Source organism: Strongyloides ratti (genome assembly GCF_001040885.1).
Source record: "Strongyloides ratti genome assembly S_ratti_ED321, chromosome : 1".
Taxonomy (NCBI): domain Eukaryota; kingdom Metazoa; phylum Nematoda; class Chromadorea; order Rhabditida; family Strongyloididae; genus Strongyloides; species Strongyloides ratti.
Genome location: NC_037307.1, coordinates 1489169 through 1505712, shown reverse-complemented (window position 1 = coordinate 1505712; position 16544 = coordinate 1489169). Strand labels below are relative to the sequence as shown.

The 16544-nt window shown below is 23.3% G+C and overlaps 7 protein-coding genes across 7 annotated transcripts; 2 read left to right on the top strand and 5 right to left on the bottom strand.

Annotated features, from left to right (window-relative positions):
• Positions 1-594: 594 nt before the first annotated feature.
• SRAE_1000047900 (Nuclear export mediator factor NEMF) lies at positions 595-3627 on the top strand (the record flags this gene model as incomplete). The annotated part of the gene is made up of 2 exons (XM_024647316.1): positions 595-804; positions 856-3627. 2 exons carry the CDS (start codon positions 595-597, stop codon positions 3625-3627), a joined length of 2982 nt encoding a protein of 993 aa, XP_024501407.1.
• A 61-nt stretch (positions 3628-3688) lies between these two features.
• SRAE_1000047800 (LD19812p) lies at positions 3689-4270 on the bottom strand (the record flags this gene model as incomplete). The annotated part of the gene is made up of 2 exons (XM_024647315.1): positions 3689-4084; positions 4124-4270. The coding sequence occupies 2 exons, from the start codon at positions 4268-4270 to the stop codon at positions 3689-3691; spliced, it is 543 nt and encodes a 180-aa protein (XP_024501406.1).
• Positions 4271-4633: 363 nt separating this feature from the next.
• On the top strand, positions 4634-5266 carry SRAE_1000047700 (Uncharacterized Golgi apparatus membrane protein-like protein CG5021; the record flags this gene model as incomplete). The annotated part of the gene is made up of 1 exon (XM_024647314.1): positions 4634-5266. The coding sequence occupies one exon, from the start codon at positions 4634-4636 to the stop codon at positions 5264-5266; it is 633 nt and encodes a 210-aa protein (XP_024501405.1).
• Positions 5267-5814: 548 nt separating this feature from the next.
• SRAE_1000047600 (Homeobox domain and Homeodomain-like-containing protein) lies at positions 5815-6972 on the bottom strand (the record flags this gene model as incomplete). Its single annotated transcript, XM_024647313.1, has 4 exons — positions 5815-6408; positions 6450-6567; positions 6608-6734; positions 6777-6972. The coding sequence occupies 4 exons, from the start codon at positions 6970-6972 to the stop codon at positions 5815-5817; spliced, it is 1035 nt and encodes a 344-aa protein (XP_024501404.1).
• A 1165-nt stretch (positions 6973-8137) lies between these two features.
• On the bottom strand, positions 8138-8777 carry SRAE_1000047500 (Hypothetical protein; the record flags this gene model as incomplete). The annotated part of the gene is made up of 4 exons (XM_024647312.1): positions 8138-8212; positions 8262-8379; positions 8427-8547; positions 8591-8777. 4 exons carry the CDS (start codon positions 8775-8777, stop codon positions 8138-8140), a joined length of 501 nt encoding a protein of 166 aa, XP_024501403.1.
• A 654-nt stretch (positions 8778-9431) lies between these two features.
• SRAE_1000047400 (Hypothetical protein) lies at positions 9432-10555 on the bottom strand (the record flags this gene model as incomplete). Its single annotated transcript, XM_024647311.1, has 4 exons — positions 9432-9983; positions 10025-10142; positions 10192-10318; positions 10369-10555. 4 exons carry the CDS (start codon positions 10553-10555, stop codon positions 9432-9434), a joined length of 984 nt encoding a protein of 327 aa, XP_024501402.1.
• Positions 10556-11867: 1312 nt separating this feature from the next.
• On the bottom strand, positions 11868-12200 carry SRAE_1000047300 (Hypothetical protein; the record flags this gene model as incomplete). The annotated part of the gene is made up of 1 exon (XM_024647310.1): positions 11868-12200. One exon carries the CDS (start codon positions 12198-12200, stop codon positions 11868-11870), a length of 333 nt encoding a protein of 110 aa, XP_024501401.1.
• Positions 12201-16544: the final 4344 nt, after the last annotated feature.

Below are 16544 nucleotides of genomic sequence, written 5' to 3'. Positions count from 1 at the left end.
TATAAAAAATACTTTTTCATTGAAACGATTTAAATATGTGTACAAAAATTGATAAAAAGATATACAAATTAAATTTTTAAAATAAAGGCACATTTTTCCACGCGGTTCATTTTTGGACCCACGTGGAAAATAATTTAATAAAAATGTGCAGTAACAAATGATATTTTGATAAGCTTAGCATGTTCCTTAAATTTATTTTCAATTTTATTCTTTGATAGAAGTTATAGTAATTTTTTTTATTTAATTATTAAATAGGTTTTGTAAAATTTTTTTTTTATAATTGTTGATGTAACTACTTAAATTAGAAAATATATTTCTAAATGTATTATAATTACTTTTTTTAAAAAAATATTTAAAAATAATTGAAATATATTTATCTATTTATAATTTTTATTTAAGATAGAAATAATTTATCAAAATGTGTATTCATTTTAACATATATATATTAATGACATATTATCACTATATGCAATACAATGATTTCGAAATATTTTGAAATATTGTTTTATTTCTTTTTATATATTCGTATCATGCCTGTTAAAATATTATTTCTTTTTTAAAATTATACAAATTTATTTTTTTAAGTCTACAGCTATGGGTATCGAAGAAAAAATAAAGGAAATTGAAAAAGAAATATCAAGAACACAAAAAAATAAAGCTACTGAGAATCATCTTGGTATGCTTAGATCAAAATTGGTTCGTCTTCAGAAAATGTTGGCTCAAGAAAAGGCCAAAGCTCCAGTTATTAATGAAGAACCTAAAGTTGAAGAGGAAGATAAGCTTAAAGATATTCAAATTAATATTGTAAGTTTTATTAAAATACAATTTCTTAAATATATATATTGTAAACTTTAGAGTGGTGTAAAAAATAGATTTTCATCTCTGGATATTCTTGCTATAATTCATGATCTAAAAACATTAAAAGGAATGCGTGTTATAAATGTCTATGACATTGATTCAAAGACATATCTTATAAAGCTTCATAAGCCTGATGGTAAAGCTGTTATTTTGTTTGAAAGTGGTATTAGAATACATAAAACTCAATATGATTGGCCAAAACAAATGTTTCCGTCATCATTTTCAATGAAATTTCGTAAACATATTAGGCAAAAAAGATTGGAGGATGTCAGACAAATAGGTTTAGATAGGGTTGTTGATTTAAGATTTGGGGACGAAGATCGTGCTTGCCATGTAATCATTGAGTTGTATGATAGGGGTAATGTTCTTTTAACTGATCATAACTATACAATCTTAAATATTCTTAGACCAAGAACAGATAAAGATCAAGATGTTAGATATGCTGTCAGAGAGAGATATCCATTAGAACTTGCTCAATATAAAAAAAAAATTCCTAACACCGTTGATATGATTGAAGCTTTAATGAAAGCAAAGAAAGGATCCCAGACAAAAAGAATAATTTCTCCATTGACAAATTTTGGTCCTGCTTTAATTGAACATGCATTAATTTTACAGGGATTTCCTCCAAATTCTCAGATTGGTGTTCATTTAGAAGCAAATGAGAATGATGCAACTAAAATTTATAGAGCAATTTTATATGCTTTAGATGAATTTGATAAAATCAAAGATTCTCCTTCAAAAGGTTACATAACATATCAAAATATCAAAAAAATTGATGGTAGTGATATGGAAAAATTTATCGAATATCATCCAATGAAATTTTCTCAATTTACAGGAGAAAATAGTAAAGTATTAGTTAAGGAATATAATGAATTTAGTGAAGCTGTGGATGAATTTTATTCAAAATTAGATAGTCAAAAAAGTGAGAAACGTGCTTTACAGATTGAGAAAGATGCTTTAAAAAAAGTTGAAAATGTAAAAAAAGATCATGAAGAGAGATTAAAAAATTTAGTTATATCACAAGCTTCTAAAAAAGAAAAAGCTGAGAGAATTGAAATTAATGTTGAGTTAATTGATCAAGCTTTACTTGTTATTCAATCAGCTATAGCAAATCAAATGTCTTGGGAAGATATAGAAGAAATGACTAAACAGGGCCAAGAACAAGGAAATGAGATTGCAAAGTCTATTGTAGGATTTGATTTAAAAAATAATAAAATTATTATGAGATTACCAGATAATTTTGATCCAGATAATCAACCAATGAATATAGCTATTGATATTAATTTAACTGCCAACCAAAATGCTCGAGAATATTATACTGATAAAAAACTTGCTGCAGTTAAAGAAACAAAAACATTACAAGCTTCTGAGAAAGCCATTAAATCTGCTCATGTTAAAGCACAACAAACATTAAATCAAGTTAAGGCTAATGTTGAAGTATTAAGAAGTAAAAAATCATATTGGTTTGAAAAGTTTTATTGGTTCATATCTTCTGAGAATTATCTTATTATTGGTGGCAGAGATGCTCAACAAAATGAGCTCATTGTTAAAAAATACTTTCGACCAAGTGACATTTATGTTCATGCTGATTTACATGGTGCCTCTTCAGTTGTCATTAGAAATCCATATCATGGTAAAGATATACCACCCAAAACATTAAATGAAGCTGGAACAATGGCTATCTGTTATTCAGCAGCATGGGAAGCTAAAGTCGTTTCTAATGCTTGGTGGGTAAGACATGATCAAGTATCAAGAACAGCTCCAACTGGAGAATACCTTCCAACGGGTTCTTTTATGATTAGAGGTAAAAAAAATTATTTACCTACTTCACAACTTGTAATGGGTTTTGGAGTAATATTTAGAATTGATGATGACTCAATTGAAAGACATAAAGATGATAGAAAAAATAATCTTTTAGAAATTGAGGAAGAATATGTTGATAATGATGAAGAATTTCCAGATGTTAAAGTAAATATAAATTTAAATGAAAAAAAAACTGATGATGAGTATGTTGTCATTCAACTTGGTCCAACAAATTTATCAAAGAAAAAAGAATTATCTGAAAGAGAAAAATATCTAAAAGATAAAAAGAAAAAGGAACAAGAAATTTTAAAAGCAAAAAAAGAAAAGAAAAAAGAACATGGAGTTAAAGGGAAGAAAAAAAATAAAAAGGGTAACAAAAAGGAGGATGAAGAATGGGATAAACTGGAGAAAAAGGCAACAGATATTATTAAAGAAGTTATAGCATTTCAAAGTCATCCAGAATCTGACAAGGAAGATGAAGATGACGGTAGTGACTACAGTGAAGAAATCGTAACTGTAGATGAAATTAAAAATTTGAAAATAAAAGATAATGAAAATGATAATGACAAAGAACAAAATAAAAAAGAATCTAAAGGAAGACATGAAGAACCAGAAGAAGTTTCAGATGACGAAGATGATGAAAAGAAAGATGATGACTTATCAATAATTAACATGCTTGTAGGAAATCCACTTCCAGAAGATGAACTTCTTGGATCATTAATTGTAGTAGCACCTTATCAAACACTTCAAAATTATAAATATCGTGTGAAATTAACTCCAGGAACAGGTAAAAGAGGTAAAGCAGCAAAACAAGCAGTAGATTTATTCTTAAAAGAGAAAAACTCTTCAGCAGCTGAGAAGAAATTAATCAAAGTCTTACAAACAAATGAAGAAGTAGCAAGAAATATTCCAGGAAAAGTAAAAGTTTCAGCACCCCAATTATTTGCCAATAAGAAATCTAAATAGTTATACATTTTTAACATATAATAATAACAATATAAAAACAATGTATATATATAAATATTTTTTAATGTTTTTTTTCATTTTTTGTTTCTTTTTCTTTTAAAAATGTTTCCTTATTAGCTGGTTCAATATCATTGGTAATGGCAAAAGACACCAAATCTCTCCTCATAGCATAAGCATCCTCACCGTCAGCATAATATTTTGGTTCAATTTCACTTATCTCAAATTTTAATGTTTGTCTATAAAGATTTAAAGCTGCTTTATTTCCAACACGAACATGTAATGAAACAAAACGAGCATTGTAATTTTCAATCATAGCCCTAGAAGTGAGATTCATCATCTTTTGAGCTAATCCAAGACGCCGGTAACTACGTTTTATGGCTAAAGATGTTATATGTCCATGAGGTTCCTCCTCTGGATCTTCTTCCATTTTGGCTAAGACATACCCAACAATTTCACCCTATAAAAAATAATTTATAAAAATAAAAATATTTATTACATTTAAATCCTCAGCAACATAAGATAATTGTGGCCATGATAAAGAATGATAAATATAATATTTCATTTGATAATTTTCTGGTAGACACATTAGATTACAATTTTGTATACGTATATAATCTTCAGGTTCAGCTTGACGGATATTCATGATTAAAATATATTAAAAATTACCAAAGATTAAATATTAATTGTTTTTTTTTTTTAATATAAAAATTAAAAAAAAAATATTATTAATTTTTAGTTGTGTTGTCTTGTACCAACTTTTTACTCTACCATTGGAATAATGTTTGTAACATTGAGGAGTGTATTAGGTATTTATTTATGACGCGGCTATTGTTATATGTGTAATTATTGTATTATATTGATAAATAGTGGTATTTTATTTTTACTTTAAATATTTTTATAAATTTTAATAATATTTAACAACACCTATCTTGAAGATATTTTTAAATCTGGTTTTTATTATTTTTTTAGATCTTTCATAAATTAAAAAAAAAAATTATAGAATAAGATGGCGACTCCATTTGATCAAAATATGACGATTGGTGGACAAAATTATGGAAACACATCTGCATCCACAGCGTCATTAATCGAATCATGGAAAAAACTAAAACATCCATGGGTATCATTGGCACATGTTGTTTGTAGAATATCACCGATATTATTTTATGTATTTTCTAATCTTTTACAAACCGGTTTTATAATTCAAATGGTGACATTCTTAGTCTTAATAACATTAGATTTTTGGATTGTCAAGAATATTTCAGGAAGACTTTTGGTTGGCCTTCGTTGGTGGGCTCAAACTGATGATGAAGGAAAAACAAAATGGGTTTATGAACAAGCTGAGAATACATCTTTGTATGATCCAATTGAAAGTAAACTTTTCTGGGGTGTTCTTTTTCTTGCACCAATTATGTGGGGATTCTTTGTTATAGTGGATTTTTTTACGTTTAAATGGGTATGGATGATATTAGCTGGAATGGGCTTTGTTATGTCATCTATTAATGCTTATGGATATATTAAATGTAGATGGACCAGTACATCTGAAATAACAAATTACTTCTCAAAGATAGCTTTATTATCATTATTAAGGAGAAATTATCAACAACCTCCTGCACCACAGAAACCAACAGAGATTGTTTAGATTAAAACTAACGAAAAATAATACATCACTTTTGTACATATATACAGGGTGCTTCACAAGAACTTCCCACTAAACCAAGATGGTGTATATAATATCAATAAAAAAAAGTTTTAAATTGTTAAAAATTAAAATTTTATAAATTATTTTAATTAAAACAAATTAATATTCACTTATATATTTATTAAAATGATAAAGACAAAATTAATTTTTTCAAAAAGAATTAAAGGTACTTGACATTTAAGAACGTATTTTATTAACAATAAAAAATTTTTGTTTGAAAAATAAAGTAATGAGAGATTTTTTTTCCAAAAATAAAATAAACTTTTATTAGTAAAAAAATATATGTTATTAAATAAGATTTTTTTTTATTCAATGGCTATCTTAAATGTTTTTTTTTATAGTTGAAGTACATTTCTCAAAATATTAAAAATAATTGGCCATTTTATATACATCAAGGTTCATAAAAATTTTTTTATATTTTTAATTTTAAAATTTTAAAAAATATTTTACACGTATTCATAGAGTATAATCAACTAAAAATTTTAATATTATTTTTTTGCTTCTAATAATTTACTAACTCGGTTGTCTTTTGCTCTTCTATTCTTAAACCATATTTTTATATTATGACTTGTTATTTTAGCATTTGTAGTACGACTCGACAACTCATTAAGGTGAGATGCATATTGTTGTAGTTGGAAAAAAGATGGTGTTTTAGTTGTTTGATACCATCTTTCAAGAAGTGGTGTTTCTTTAACTGGATCAAATGACACTCTACATCTAGAATAGTAGTGTTGTTTCGTTGGAGGGTTAAAAATATTTTTTATCATATTTTCTTGATGAGGAATAGTTTGGAAAAAATTTTTTAATAATGAATCATTCTTCTCATCAGACGATGAATTGTCCTTTGATATTTCTGAAGATTTTGATGTATCATTTTCCTCTTTACAAATCATATCATTTATTGTTAATGGTGGTGTTGGTAGATTATGTATATCAATGATATTATTTGCAAGAAATAAATTTAATTCATTTTCATTTGGTTTAAATGATTTTATTTCTTCCTCTATCATTTGATTAAGTTGTAAAATTGATTGATATGAAAGTTTTATATCTGATGAGAGGTTTACACTCTCAATAATTTCCTATAATTAAATTTATAATACAAAAATATTTAGAAAATTACATGAATAAGAGGATTTTCAATATATTCTTTAATAAATGGATACTTTTTAAGAAGTAATTGAAGTAGATTACAACAAATTGTTTTTTTCATTTCAACCTCACTAAAATCTTTAGGATCTCTAAAATAAAAATAATTTGATAAAATATTTTATAACATACCCAATAGGTGAAATTCTAACAGTCAAAGCATCTCCAAATAAATTTTTAACTACTCCAATATTAACATCCAGATTTGGAAAGAAAGACTCAAAAGTAAAATATTTTGGACCAGGAAATTGTATATAAACTAGAATATATTATTAGAAAAAAAAAATATATTTTTTTTTACCTTGAGAATTAGATGTTAAATGATGTAGTCCTATTTTATCCATAATCTCTGAACGAACATTTTTTATTAAAGTACTAGAATTAATAACAACAATTTTATCCATTTCTGCTTCAAATAAAAATGTATCATTTGAATTTTGAATTTTTAAGACAGGTTTAATGATAACTTTAATAGAAATATTTTGACTATCCATCATTTTATATCTTTATTGTGATAATCTTGTATATGTATAATAATTTTAACTATAAAAAGAATATAGTATTTAAGAAAAAAGTAATTATATATATAAAAGAATAAGATATAAAAAAAGTAATAGAGATAATATTATAAAACGACTAAAAAGAAGAAGAAATAATACACACCTTATCTGATAAGATATAAGCTTTTTAGATTACAAAAAAAAGGTTTAAATGTTTTTTTTTCTCAGATAAATGTAAAGTAATATAATATATATCATCAGAGATGATATTATAAATGAAAATTAGTGAATGTTTTTTTTTTTTTCTAAACTGTTATTATATATTATATATTTACCTAAAAATTTGAAAAGAATAATTAAACGGATTTAATATGTCTATATGTTGTATATGTCTCTTTGGTATTAGAAATGAGTATATTTTAATACCTAAAGAGATGTTTAGATCAAAGTTTACATGATTTTGTCCTTCATAAATCTTCTATAAATATATATATATACAATTTTTGTAAAATCATTTAAAAAAAAAATTTTAAATATTTTTAAGTACAAAAGATTTGGTAAATATAATGATAAAAAAAAATTAAATATTTTAAGAATTAATAATTATTAATATTAATAAAATTAAAAATTATATGTATACTTTAAATAACAATAAATGACATAACATCATTTAAAAACTATGATGTTGAGAATGACTTTTAAAATACAAAAAATGTATTGTTTGTGGATAACTTTTTTGTCTTTTATCCTAGACAATCATTTTAATTACAAACATATGTACCAGAGAAAATTAAAAATAAAGTATTGATAGCTATTTTCCATTGTACACCTTTATTTTTATTATAAAAAAGTTATTTTCTAAATTAACTAAAGATTTTTATTTATTATTAAAGAATCTTAAAATAAGAATTATATATATATAGTTTGAATATAATTATTTTGAAATTTTATTTAATCTATCAATATATTTCTTAAAAAGATTTTTTTTAAACATTATTTTTATCAGTATTTGATTTTATTATTGTTTTCTTTTTTTATTAAAGTAAAAAAGAAATAGATGTTATAATATTGTTATTAATATATTTATAGTATATTATTTATTAATGATAGTTAATGTATTTTTAAAAAACTGATCATTTTGATTTTGATCACAAAAACTTTTTCAAAAAATAAATAATTTTTCATTTGATGTACCTGTATCTGAAACATTATTATCATTCACATTTCCGATAGAATGCTTTATTAAAACAAAATTTAAATTAAATATAAAAAAAACAAAAACTTACTATAGCAAAACATTTTTTAAAATTCTTTTTAATTGAAGTTAATTTATTGAATACATATTTCTTAATATCTTTATATAATGTTTCATTGATTTGTCTTTGACTAAAATCATGAATTTCTCTATAAAAATATTTAAAAGTAAGTTACAATATAATAATTTAACATACTCATTAGTTATAATTTTTAATTTTATTGAGTTACCAAACAGTGTTGTTATCTGCATTATGTTTAAATGTTCAAAAAATGAACATACCAAAATATCACCACTTTCTTGTGTACTAATATACACTATAAAATCAAAAATAATTATTAAAAATAATAAATAAATTACTTTTATATTTGTTAATTATATTATTTAACTCAGTTATATATAAAATTGATGTACTGGTATCTTTTAAAGTTATAGAACAATTAACAATAATATCTTTTTCCATTTCTGTTCCAAGTGAATAAGAATTTGTTAGAATTTTTATATTTAATATTGGAACAAGGATAATTTTTACTTTTTGATGCTCCATATATATTAATTTTTTTTATCTAAAAAAAGTATAATAAAATATTTTTTAAGATATTTTGAATTAATGTTATTACAAAATATATCAAATGATAGATTAACATGATTATTATAAGTATGATATTTGATCATATTTTTATTGAAATAAAAATGCACAAAGATTGTTGACAGTAGTATAAAAAATACATCATATATATAATAAGAGATAAAAAATTAAAAATATTAGAATAACAAAAAAAAACTTTTTTTGTTTCTTGATTTTATCAATCGTATATTTTAAAAAGTTTATAAATCATTATAATTACAGAAGTTATATGTGATAAACTTCAAATGTAGTTGAATTGGCAAATTATTTTTCTTGTTATCTCTTTTCAAACATATGTTATCACAAAGTATAAACAATAAATAGCGGTATTTTTTTTTACAAAAGTACAATAATATGTGGAAATGAAATATATAGAAAAGGAGATGACTGTAAATTGGATATTGAAATATAGAAAGAAAATTATTTCTCCCAACAATTTAAATGATCTCTTTTTTGAAATAAAATATAAGTGTTTATGTCATACATCTCAATGTATAAAAAAGAATAATATTTTTATAGAAAATGATATATTATATAAATAAAAGATAGTTTAATCTACAATATTCTAACATTTTAAAGTGTGACATTTCCTTCTGCATAAAAACTTCGTTCAATACTTTTAAATTTTCTATTTTTTAACCAAGATGAAACTTGGTATGGTGTTATTTTTAAATTTCCAGGACGTTTACAGACTGCATTTATTTTCTTGGTAAATTGAATAATTTCACTGGTAGTTAATTTTCCTTTGTTTTGATAAATTTGTCTTAGAGAATTTACCTCTCTTAACTGATTCAACTTTGTTTTTCTTGATTTACAATCTAATCTACTTGATAATGGAGTTTTTAAGAGTGGACTTCCTGATATTATACTTTTCTCTTTAAGGTGATTATAAAGATTTACATTAACACCTAGTGTTGGTGAATTGGCTTGAGAAGGTAAATACTTCTTAGCTTGTCTTGATCTAGATTCGACCTCTACTTTGCTAGTTGAATTTGGATGTACTGGAGTTCTTAATGTAATGTTATTGTGGCAATTTGTACCGTTTACAAGATTATCATTAATCATTGACAAATTTCTATCTAAAGTTTTCTCATTTGAATTATTCTTGATATATTCAATAAATTTCTAAAAAATAATTTTTAACAAAATATAAAAAGAAAACTAACTTTTACTATTGGATCCATCTTAAGATTATTATGAGATGGTTCATTATTGTGTAAAAAATCTAGTAAACTAGAAAGAGCTGATTTTCTTAAAGTTGCTTCACAAAAATCTTCAACTTCTCTGTAAAATAAAAGATAAAAAAATAATATTATGGTATTATAAAACACACCCATGAGCATAGATAACAATAATAAAAGGATTTCCAACTAAATTTCTTACAATATCAATATTAATCTCCTTATCAGGATAGAAAGTCTCACAATTAATGGATCTAGAACCTGGAGCTTCAATAAAAGCTGGAAAATAAATTTAAAATATTTATACTATTAGTTAAAAAATAACTCACCTTTTGAAGTAAAAGCCAAATGTCCTATTCCATTTTGCTCCAAAACAACTTTACAAACATCCTTCAACAAAGTATTGGAGTCAACCTCAATAGATGTCTGACATTCTTTTGTAGTTAAAAATGGATTTTTATTATTGACCTCATTGATTATTGGTTTAATAATGACATTGAGATTTGTAGTCTTCATATTAATTGGTTAGTAACAATTCCTCAAAAATTGTTTTCTAGTTAGCAAAAAAAGACAATATATTTTTACTAGATGACACTAGAAATTCTAATGCTTAAAAATAAATGATGACAAACAAAATGTCGTCAAATTGTATCATTAATGGTAAATTATGTAAACTTTTTTATCTATAAGTTTAAAACTTCTTACTTTTTTTAATATATGATTACCAAAAAAAGTTACTTATACAATCAGGTGTGCGTTATTTGTTCTTTTCGCGATAGTATTCTTTTTTGTCTTACTGTATATTTATTTGTAATCAAATTGTAACATTTATGGATTTATAGTGTTATGTATATCCAGAATTTCGGTTACTGTACATTAAGTATCTTTAAGCATAGTTTTTAAAGTTTATTAAATTAAATACATTTTTTTTTTCAGAAATTATCATTGATTTAAAATAATTTATATTTGTTTATTTTATATTGTTAAAAGTTTATGTCATTGATCAATTAAATCATTTAAGCAGAAAAGTTTTATTTGTCTATATAAATTACAATTATAGTGTTAGAAATGAAAAAAGTTTCTTCTCTTTTCATGTACGTTTTTTTAATAGAGATAAGTGAAATTTAATACAACAAAATCTTAGAAAAGATTTTAAAAAACATCGTATTATAATTTTATAAAATAATCTTATCTCTGAGAGTTACTATATTAATAATGAAGAAAATAAAAACTTTAATCTTCAAATAAATTTTCAAAAATGACAGAAAAAAAGCTTAATAAATTGATAAATGCAATCACTAAAAGGGTTATCATTTAAAATGATTAAATTAAGATACTGATAAAAATGTCTATCTATAGTTTAAACTTTAAGATTGCCAAAACTACAGAATGGCAAAAAGTATATTTAGGAAGAATCAAAAAACGATATTAAGAATATTTGTGAAAAATAATGTTACATAAAGAATTTTTTAATGTTTTTTCATATGCAAAATAATAATAGAAATTATTTAAAAAAAATATTTCTGATATTTTAAAAAACTTTCAAGAACATAGTGCATTTCAAAAACAAAATAATAACTTTTTACAAAATAAAGCTTTTATAAGTGGATTCACCAAAGAGTAGATAAGACCATGTAAAACAAAAAATTATTACCAAAACTAAATATATTTTTTTTATTTGTAAAAAATTTGAAATCAATCGTAGAAATCTTTTATTAAATGTATTGTAAATTAGTTTCTTGTGTGATATTTATTTATTGATCATATTTTACAGTTTTGTCAGTGAGAAGATATAATTTATTTACAATTTTATTATTATAAAAAAATATTAAGAATAGATATCATGTCTCCATCCATAACCTCTTTCACTTCCATAATCTCTACTTCTATCATAATTTCCTCTATGATTTCTGTAATTACCAGTTTCTTCAAATCTTGGTAATAATCCAGAAAGAAAAGTTTCTAAACTAGAAACAATACTTCTTAAGATTCCAGTTTCCATATAAATAAACCCAACAATAATACCACTTAAATGTCCAATAAAACTAGCATTTGGTGTTATCATTTGTATTGCTATCAATTCTAACCAACATGAATATTTTCCTGGAATTGGTAATCCCATAAAATATTGTCTATCACCACCACCAAAGTAATTGTTCATTAAAACTTTTAAAGCAAATAGTACACCTATAAATTATATATATATTTATATATACATTTAATTTATATTTTTAAAAAAAAAAAAAATTAACATACATATAAATAATTATTTAAATATATTTTTTTATTATTTATTAACATATATTTATTTTATATATATATAATTACCATTGATTAGAAAAAAAAAATTACCCAAAGATATTTTTTTTAAAAGTCAACTATATCCATATTAAGAATAGCACTTTCAATAGCATATTGAAGTTTAGTAAACCCTAACTCAACAACACCAAGCCATTTTTTGGCTTCATTTAAATCACCCTTATTTATATAGTTCCTGTATTCAGTTGCTGGATCAAGAATTAATGAAAATACTTTTCCTGAATAACTATCATGTTGATTTGGTGCAAATACTGCATGCCTATATAATGCTCTTTCAGGATATATTCCTTGTTCAATGATAAAATTTTTTTCCATATTTTGTAAAATATTATTTAATATATTTTTTTGAGTTATTGTTATACCAACATTACCATTTTTTATTCCTTCTATTATATCTTGTAATAATACTGCTTTCAAATTAAATCTTTTTATTGAATTTTTAAGATGTTCCATTATTTCTAAATATTTTTTATCACCTATTGCTTTATCAATTTCATTAGTTTTTAATATAATATCCATTTGATTAACAAAATCATCTAATTTTATTGAATAATCTTCTATATTAAAAGGTATAATTAAAGAATCAGCAATATTTCTACTTAATTCTAACCACATACTTCCTAAAGAACTAAAAACTTTTGTTGTTGGATCAATTAAATTTTCTGTTGTCCATGGAACTTCATACATTGTATGATATAACATATAATTCATAAATGGTGCTGATTGCATTTTTAAATCAAGAACAGGAATACCAATATATGATATAAAACGTTGAAAATCACTTCCTGATCCTGGATTTCTTACTTCTGGTACACTTTTATCACCTGATAATGGTCCTTTTGGATTATAATATTGCCAACCATCATATAATGTTTTGAGACCTTGTTTTACATCATCAGGATTTGGATGAGGAACTTTTTTTGCTGCATTAACAATACTTCTATATAATAATGGAACTGTTTTTACTAATAAAGTATTATTACCATTAATATTATCAACATTTAAATAAACTATAGCTTTATTTTGTAATGTTTTCATGTATTCTTCAACAAATTCAGTACTTCCTATTAATCCATACTCTTCAGCATCCCAGGCACAAAATACTATACTTCTCCTAGGTTTCCATCCACTTTTTTTTGATACTTCTGTTAATACACGAGCAGCCTCTAAAAGAGTACCAGTACCACTATTTGGATCTATAGAACCTTTAACCCAAGCATCAACATGATTACCAAGCATAATCCATTTATCAGGTTCCTCTGATCCAACAAATCTTCCAACAACATTTTTTATTTGTTTTCTAACAGTTCCTGAATGAACATCTAATGTTATTTTAGCTGAACCAGTAAATCTATAAATTGTATTCATACTACCATTCCAACCATCAACATCAACTTTAGGTCCATCCATTAAATTAAAAATTTTTATAGCATCTCCATAACCAATTGGTGTTGCTGGTATACTTGGCATTAAATTTGTTTTTCTCATATCATCATCACTACCAGTTCTCATGACATAATCTTTTGATGGAAAATATGGTGTTAATGGATCACCATCAAATTTTAATAATGTTCCTCTTTGTACTCCATGACTTGGTAAATAAATATTATGAGGAAATGTTTCATTATTTTTATCTAATATTGGTGCATATTCATGTGGATCACTATAAATTATAACTCCTTTAGCACCTCTAATAGCAGCCATATTAACTTTATCAGCACGAAAATTACCCCCATATCTAACTAAAACAATTTTATCCTTTAAACTGATACCCTTTTTATCTAAAATTTCGTAATCATCTAATTTGCCATAATTTGCATAAACAATACTTCCAGTAACTGTACCATTCTTAGCATAAGCTAACCATTGTACTTTAGAACGATAATCATCCTCTAATTGGGAAGCTAACTCTCCATTACCAAGTATATCAGACAATCCACTAGACAAAACTTCGCAATTATTTTTCTTATTACAATAAGAAATAGTATTTGGTTTATCATAATTAGGATAATCTAATAATACATCATATAATTGAGTTGTTACTTCTAAACCTAATTCTTTAAACTAAAATTAAAATAATTATATAAATAGTTAATAACAAAAAAAAAATACCTCTTTTTCAATATGATTCATAATAATCATATTATTGTCACTTCCAGCAACATGAATTTTAGAACTTAACCATTTAATAGAATCTTTTATATTTTCACCATTCCATTCATTTAATAAATCATCTCCAATATTATTACTTCTTTCAATATCTTCATATAATAATACTTTAAAAATGTCAATATTCTTATCACAGGTGGTAGAATTTTTACCAGAAGCAACTATTATTAGCGCAACCATAAAACCAATAGCCATTAAAAATGAAATAATTCCAAAAAGTATTCCAAGAACCATTCCACATTTATTATTTGTTTCTTTTTTACATTTTTCATAATAAAAATTATCATTTTGTGGTTTAATTTTTACCATTGTATTAATTTTTTTTGAAAAAATAAAATCTTCATTAGAAAATGTAGAATATTTTAAATGATTTGTTGGTACATTAATATTACAATTTTTATATTCTATATTTTCAAGGTTACTATTATTATCAATAAATTTAGAATTAATTTTACCTGATAAGGTAGTATTATTTTTACTTTCATTGATAATTTGTGGAATTTTATAATTTTTATTTCGTGTTACATTGCTATAATCACTATTATTGGTTGTCTCAATATTAAAGGATGATCTTAATGAGGAGGATTCTGATGATAATGTTGTCCTACATGTTGATGGAGATGTATTAATTTTATTGAATGGTAAACCATGACAATTGTATGGTGTTGGTAATGTTGATAAGTTTTGATAACTTTTTTGATTTGTTTTTTCACTTTTACTTTTATGTAATATTAATGGTGTTGGTGTTGTTATGTAGAAAGACTGAGAAATGGGAAATTTTTTTAATGTATTTGATGTTAAGTTAGTATTTAAATAATCATTATTAGGAATAATAATATTTTTAGTATTATATTTATCATAAAAATAATTTATATCATCCTCATCAAGAATTAAATCATTTTTAGATGATGATGGTGATGAATCAAGAAATTCATACTCGCTTATTTTTGACTTCATAATAATATTAAAAATTCTTTTAGTCTCTCCATAAGCATAAGCTAATATTATATGTTTATAAAACTAGAGTAAAAATATATAAATATTTTACAAAAACTATAATAAAAAAAGTTTTAATTTAAGAATAAAAAAAAATTGTTTAATTTATTTATATAAATATATATATAACTTCGTAAAGAAATTATATATATATAAAAAGTATAAATTATTAATAAATAGAAGAATACTAAAAGAAAAGAAGGTATTAAAGAGTTAAAAGACAAGTATAAAACAAATAAATTCTCTTAAGATAAAAAAAAAATCATTTATTAAAAGTTAAAAAAGAAAACTAAAATTTCTTAATCTTTTTTTTATATTTGTAAATAATTATATACTAGAAAATAAGTCAATGCCAATTGAAAAATAAGTACAAATTATATCTCATAAATTATTAAAAAAAAAAGCCTATATTAATAAATATATATATATAAATTTTTATGTACAAAAATGAGATTAATGATAATAAATTTATATACCTACATCCTAACTAACATTTTTTACCATCTATATTTAATAATATATTTAAAAAAAAAATCTAATAAACCCAAATCACATCCCATTACCACTCTTTATGAATCAGAAAAAGAAAAAAGAAAAAGATTCAATTTTTTTACCACCTTCATATAATATAAATATGATTATGTGATTTATGTACCATTCTTAATCATTCATCAAAATATATTTTTAAAAAGTTATTTCTCAAAACATCTTACTTATAATAAAATACACACATTTTACGTATATAATTACAATTACACATATATTCATTCAGCTGGAATATACCCCACCCTCCTTATTCTTACCCTCTTGAAAGGGAATTAGATTTTTACTATAATATTTAATGATGCATAAAATTTTTTACACCAAATATATATTACTACAATAAATATTAGATAATAATGAACTATAAGAAACAAAAACTTTATATTATTTATAAAAAGAAAAAAAAATTAGAACCTCATTTTTATATTATTTTTCTTTAATAGTATAATAATAATAAAAGTAATAATATTATAAATAA